Source organism: Colossoma macropomum, unplaced genomic scaffold (assembly GCF_904425465.1).
Source record: "Colossoma macropomum unplaced genomic scaffold, Colossoma_macropomum, whole genome shotgun sequence".
NCBI classification, from domain to species: domain Eukaryota; kingdom Metazoa; phylum Chordata; class Actinopteri; order Characiformes; family Serrasalmidae; genus Colossoma; species Colossoma macropomum.
Genome location: NW_023494799.1, coordinates 34,559,787 through 34,566,922, shown reverse-complemented (window position 1 = coordinate 34,566,922; position 7,136 = coordinate 34,559,787). Strand labels below are relative to the sequence as shown.

Here is a 7,136-nt window from a genome sequence, read left to right as displayed (position 1 = left end):
AATATGCTGCCTGATGCCTGAAACATTGTTTTACAGTCGTTTTGGGAGCTTTTGGGCTAAAACATAGTTTAAAAGCTGTTTGAGGTATGTGCAGGGCTTTGTAAGTCAAAATCGCCAAAGAATTTCTTTTTTTTTTTTCAGATTTATGCCTGTTTTTCCATCATCAGCACTGCATATAAAGACTCAAAAGACACAGGTAGGTTCACTGGTGGTTTTGTATAGTAAATAAAATGGCCACATTTTCACTGTAGACATTGTGACCCCTGGTTCCTATTACCACCACTGTAAAAAAAAAAAAAAAACATTTTTCTCTGCAATTAACCATTTCACATCACACCTTTCTAAATGATCTTCTCTACATCTCAACGACTAAATTATGCAGAAAAATCTTTAAGAAACAGGAGGAATTCTCCACCCCATATTGACCATGTTTCATTTTTCTTGCTGGACAATCAGAGCTGACTTATTTAAGACATGCCATGATTTATGAAGCACGTACTGTATTGTTTACAAGTTATTTATAAAGAGGCAGTGATATTAGATTGGAGTGAATAAAATGTCCTATTTATTGTGTCCTTATTAATCCTTGAATGTAATCCTCCCGCCGTCGCCCAGTAAAGGTATGCACCAGCTGTGAAACCCTCCCATTCCAGCAGGTCGTGTCGCTACACGCCTCATTTCAAACGATGATTCAGAGTTTTCAAGATGTTCTGTGGGTTTTTTTTTTACTCTGTTCCTTTTTAATTACAGTAAAAATGCAGTATCCGACTGAGACGGCCGTGAGGGGGGCGGAATGTGTGCAGTGTGGCTCTGAGAGTCTGAAGGTATTTAGTGTGAGGCTTAATGACGAGAGGAGGGTGTGCCAAACAGAGCAGGTAGGCTAACTCAGGCTAAGTGCAGTCAGAGTTAACGCCGTGTACGGTGAGGACTCGCCGGACTTCCTGACGCCTCTTTTTCTACTTTTACCACACGTAAGCTTTTCCTTATTCCCATTTCTCTTTTTCCTGTCTCTGTTTGTGGGTTTCAGGAGCACAGCTGACCGTCACAGACAGCTCTGTCTTTTCTTCAACCGGCTTTATGCAGGACAAACAGCGCTCAGCTGACAGAAAAAGGAATATAACGCAGCTTAAAATGTCCTAAACTTTTACTTTTTGACGTGTTCTGCAACAGTGAGATTTAATAAACACGCACCGGTCACCTTGCGGCAGTTTAAACTCCACTTAATTACAGAAAACACCCTATACCCTGCAGCTGAACCCGGCGAGAGTGAAGCGGTTGAGCTGCTCTGTCTGTTTCTAACATCAGCTCATCAGTGAGGAGGCGGATGCGGGTTTAAGGGAAAGCGCCCCCTCGCGTCAGATCACGGAACCCCGCAGAGAAGAGTGCACAAGAACTGCTAGGTCAGGAATCCATACATTTAAAATATAATCTGCTGGGATTTTTACATAGAAGGTCTGCATATGTTCAGTTTGGGATAGTAACCTAATAATGATGTTAAAGTAGTAGTAATAATAATAATTCACAAGATGGTGCATGTTCATTAGCTTAGTCTGCTTATTATTATTGTTATTAATATTCAGCCCCTCAAGGAATTTGCAATCACAAATTCTCGCAAATTTAACAAACCCTCGCACTATTTGCAAGGGCTGCCAATCACTCAATCACTACTTTATTAATGCATTAAATGTCATAAAGTGGATTAAAATGCAGTGATTGGACAAAATTGCGAGAGTGGGATCAGTTTGTGTGAATTTGGAATCACAAATTGCTATTATTATTATTATTATTATTATTATGATTATTATTATTAGATACTATCCTGGCAGATATGCTAAATAAGATGTACCACATGCAGATGCATGTAAATAAATGGTTTAATGAAGCATCTGTAAACCTATGCAACCTCTAAATGGAGGACTGAATGATGAAGTGCAATTTAGGGAATTTCCAATCACAAGTACACTTGAATTCACTAAACGCTCGCAATATTTGCAAGAGCTTGCATTTTTCCCCAATCACATCATTATTAACGCACTAAAAATGTCATTTAACGTATTATTATTATTATTATTATTATTATTATTATTATTAAGATCAGTAGGCTAGCAGATATATAGCAAATAGCATGTACCACGTGCTTCTGCACAACGTACTGTTCAGAGATCTGTAAGCGTAAAAATACAGTGCGTGCGAATCACTGTGTTGAAGGCAGCGCACTTATGCGTGTGCCACCTGCGGCAGATCACGCAGCTCACAAAATCCTCTCTTTTGATTTAAAAATGGACTAAAACGCACTTGTCCGGTTCCACCTCGCTCGTGTCGTCGCCAGCAGCCTTTTTATTTCCCTTCTCCTGTCGAAATGCCGTGGTAAGCTGCGCGGTGCGGTTGTAAGTGATGTTCACATAGATGTTGTCTAGAACCGTGTGCTCGGTGGGTGGACCCAGTCCCCATTGGCCGCGCTGCACACATCCCCATCCTGGGTGGAGAGATGCTCGCGTGAGTAGCCTGCTCTGTGCCATTCAGTGGCGATTTGGTTGAAGGACCATACGAGCTCTCTCTCAGTGAGCCTTGAGGAGCCAGAGATATTGACAGGGAGCCAGAGGCAGCGCGCGCACCGATGGAGGCTCAGGGCGCTTCTAGTGGACATGCCGTTCAGCCTGGTGAGTGAGGCTCGGTGCTGCTCTGCTGTCTGTTCCTCTCGCTTATATGTGATTTTGTTTGATCCACAAGCTCAGGTTCATATATCTGAAGTTGTTCTCTCTGGTGAAGGACTCTGCACTGTGCCTAAAGTCATGTTAGGACACATAACAAGGCTCCAGATGTTTGCTTCTCTTGAATTCTAGGCTGAGTAGAAGGTGGTCTGTTGCCAGCATTATCAGCTGTAGCCTATATCTCCACTCAGGATTCAGTTAGAAGATTAGCAGAGTGTGGCTCAGGCAGATAACCCATATTTTCCAAGAGTTTATGTTCAGCAGAGTCACGTACTGCTTCCACGCCGTGGTGTGCAGACTGTGTTTTAGAAGGAAAGAGGAGCCGCAGGCTGGCTGTCAAGCCTAAGAGGGGTCAGCACTTTGAGGAATCCCTCCGTCAGACACAGGAGTAGGCTTTCCTGCACCGGCTTAAGGGCTGTGTGACATTCAGTATCGGGGTGTAATAAGCAGAAAGCAGAAAAGCCTATTTAACAGAAGGCTACGCAGAAGTAGGGGTCGGCGATATGGGAGGAATATAATATTGCAATACTTGAGGAATTTTTCATGACACACGATATGTCACGATTTATTTTTACAGACATCTGGTCAGTTGGAACTAAGAAAGAATCAGCAGCGCTACACCTTAAAAACAAATGTAAACACAATGATTTTTATTCACTATTTGGACGACTGTGTTGCGCTAAATCCAGTTAAATTGGACTAACTTTGCTCTGTTTATGATGAAACATGCAGTTGGTCATGTTAAGAAAATCATACTCTATTGTATTGTGATATATTGTATCACGATATACATTGTCAGATTGCCCAGCTCTACACGGAAACCCCAAATACTAAATACAATATCCGATTTTTTCAGCATTTATTGTGTCCACACTTTGCCTTTATTCCAGTTCCATTCTTTTCAGGAGACTTGTTTTCAGTTTTTCAAAGAAATCTACAGATATTTTTCCACAAGTTCAGTCTTAGAAGTTGGTTGCATTTTCTGCTTCTCACAATCCAGATGATCCCATCAACAAACATAGACCCATCAGGCTATAAAAGCCACATTTCAGATGTCCAGTTTTGGTGTTTTACTGCAAATTTTATTCCTTTTCTCAGTGAGGGCTTCTTGGCAGCTACACATCTTTTCATACCCATAGCGCTGAGTTGTCTTCTCACAGTGGAAGGATGGACAGAAACACCTGTGGATGTTTTCAGATCTGAAGCAAGAGAGAAGCTTGATTTTCTCCTCAAAGATGAAAGCTTTAAGTGCTGTTAATCTGATGGTGACAGTTTTGGTGGTTGCATGGTTGTTGGAAGTCATCTTTTGAACTTCAGCTTTGGAAAGTCCTGTTTTCTCAGTTACGTTCCTTTGGCTTTACACTTTCATATTCAAGTACATTATAATATATCTAATCTCAAAAACATTTCTTGAAAAATTGATAACTTGCACTTAATGCCTGCTTTGACTGGAAATTAGTGAATGTGGTCTCTGACTTTTGCACAGCACTGTATCTTCATGGTGATGGTGCTAAAACCCTTCAAAAAAAGGTTTACTTGCATCAGTACCGTTGACTGATGATGTTCCAAAGTGTTCCTCATTCAAAATCTTAAAATTGCTGTAAAATTGGCACTGTGTCATCAGTGCTGGGCAATACAGTGTCTGATTATCACATCCAGCTGCTAGTACCATGTACTACATTGTACCATCTCTTTATTTATATTTATAAGGTGCAGTTTGCTTACAACAGTTTGCTTACTGGTTTGAGAGGGTCTGAAGTGTTTCTGGCCCTTTCTTTTCTTCTTTCCAACATTATCCTTGCAAACCCAGACACCCTCTATTCAATTATAAATGCCTTTTAAATTGATTCCCTCATTCATACTATTCTGTATTATACAGCAATATAGTGTCTGTACTGATGATGAGTGTTTATATAGTGTATATATAAAAGATGATCTATGTATATAGTTTGCTGGATGCTTCAGAACAGTTTAAAATCTTTAAAAATGAAACATATGAGCTTTCCTTTCTGCAGATGTGCTTTCCGTCTGGTCAAAGATCACAATACTATGTGAGGTTCCTTTTGGTGTCACTTTCAGAGAGGAAAACAGAACAAAACAGGCCAATCAGAACAAGCTATGTCAGATTTCTAGGGTATTGTTTTGGAACACAATAGCATAGAGAAGTATGGGTTCATTAAATGTATTAATGCTAAATTAAATATCATCTTATACCATTATATGTTTGTAAAATATTGTGGTATTGAATTTTATCAGTATCGGCTAGCACTATGTTTTATTATCAATGGAAATTCTATGTGTAGCCGTTTTGCATTGTTAGATACCTGTAGATGCCGTTCCAGTTAAACTGGCATTATCTTGTCGGGTATTTAAATAACCCTTAAATGAATTAAACACAGCCTGTTTTAACTTAGCCTACAGTACTGCTTTTCCCATGTACTGCCCATCACAGGTGGCATACTACTAAAGTCTATGTCAATGTATTTTGTAAAACACGTTGCACATATTGAAACTAGGAATCCAAATGCTATATACTGTACATTTGTATATGCACAGTTGTATACGCAGGTTTGAACACCCCCAGTCACATGACATTGTTGATTTAGATTTTCTAAGTGAAAATAAATTCGCATCTACAGGAAACAAACTTAAATACAGCATTTTCTCAAATTTTAGTGCACTTTGTTTTCTATTTATCTGCAAACTTAAACATGTTGGGGGGAAACATGAAATATAAAATGTGTCATAACTTTTGCACAGGCCACATTTTATGCATTTTTTAAATCTGATAAATTCAGCAAATTGTAATTGACAAATATCACTTATAAAGCCAACAAATAATGTCATTTGACCAAACTTTTGCATACGACTGTATATTAACAAGGAACTGTAATTAAATCATCACATCCAGCTGCTAGTCCCATGTACTACATTGTACCATCTCTCTATTTATATTTATAAGGTGCAATTTGCTTACAACAGTTTGCTTACTGGTCTGAGAGGGCCTGAAGTGTTTCTGGCCCTTTCTTTCTTCTTTCCAACATTATCCTTGAATACCCAGACACCCTCTATTCAATTATAAATGCCTTTTAAATTGATTCCATCATTCAGACTATTCTATATTATACAGCACTAAAATGATACAGAATGGATACCTATAGGCTAAGTAATCATTTTCACATAGCTACCATTACAGCTGCTGCATTAAAATGCTCCATGGATTATCTTTGGATTATCATAAAGAGGAACATTGGGAGTGATGGTAACGGTCAATAAATTACTCCCTTTAGATTAAGAGCAGAATGAATCCCTAGTTTATACTGATCTAGGCGAGAGTGTTTAAAGCCAGAGCTTCTAAATCCATTACATTAGTGGAGTTTAAAGTCTTTCTAAAGTCTTAAAATTAAGTACATGAAATGATCAGGTTCTACCCACAAACTATTGAAGAACTTAGGACCGGATAAGATAATTAAAACTACAGAATATTTGAAGAGCACTCTCATCTTTCGTTATGGAGTAATACTGGATGGGTCATGATGTTAATGAAAGAGAAATATGCCGTTAATCCTCGTTAAAAACCTCATAATTAGGGATGTCAGTACAGTACAGTTTTGTTTAATGAGGTACGTAATGTTCTACCTCTTTATGTGGCTCATTGCTGATTAATCAGCGTGTTTTTCTCCATTGGATAAGCCTTTAGGTCTTTCCAGACTAATCAAATCAAAGACATTGTGTAAATGCTAAAGGAATGCAGTCTTAACAGATCATGACCACCGTCTTCTGGCCATTATTTATGGTACATACACCGATCAGGCAGAACATTATGACCACCTCCTTGTTTCTACGCTCTGTGTCCATTTTATCAGCTCCACTTACTATATAGGTGCACTTTGTAGTTCTACAGTTACAGACTGTAGTCCATCTGTTTCTCTGCATACTTTGTTAGCCCCCTTTTACCCTGTTCTTCAGTGGTCAGGACCCCCATGGACACTCACAGTGCAGGTACTATTTGGGTGGTGGATCATTCTCAGCACTGCAGTAACACTGACGTGGTGGTGGTGTGTTAGTGTGTGTTGCGCTGGTCTGAGTGGATCAGACACAGCAGTGCTGCTGGAATCCCCAAATCTTACTTAGTGTAGTTTAAGTACATTAACGCTAGTTTAAGCAGGATATTCTAGGCTCCCAGTTAATGCTACAGTAAAATCACTTCCTTTTTAGTGTGTAAATAATGTGACAATTTGGGCAGATCTATTTTTGTTTTTTATGGCCTTTTAAAATGTGTTTATTGTTGGCCTATGATCCAAGGCCTGTGGAATGTTGCTTGTGGTAAGCAGCAAAGAAAAAAACTCTTAGCATAATAGCTGACACTCCCATTTTACGTACGGTTAGATTAATCATGTTTTAATGATAGGTTTGCTCGCTCAA

General features: G+C 39.2%; 1 protein-coding gene across 3 annotated transcripts in view; it reads left to right on the top strand.

Moving 5' to 3' along the window:
* The first annotated feature begins 716 nt into the window (after positions 1-716).
* The window catches only part of ano1a (anoctamin 1, calcium activated chloride channel a), a 55,167-nt gene continuing 48,747 nt past the window's right edge, over positions 717-7,136 (top strand). For 2 of the 3 annotated variants that reach the window (XM_036586682.1, XM_036586681.1), the window contains exon 1: positions 2,377-2,660. In XM_036586682.1, the coding sequence (XP_036442575.1) occupies positions 2,618-2,660 (43 nt within the window). In that variant the 5' untranslated portion in view covers positions 2,377-2,617. Of the gene's footprint in view, positions 972-2,376; positions 2,661-7,136 lie in introns of those variants that run through there. The other variant, XM_036586683.1, reaches the window with a different exon arrangement.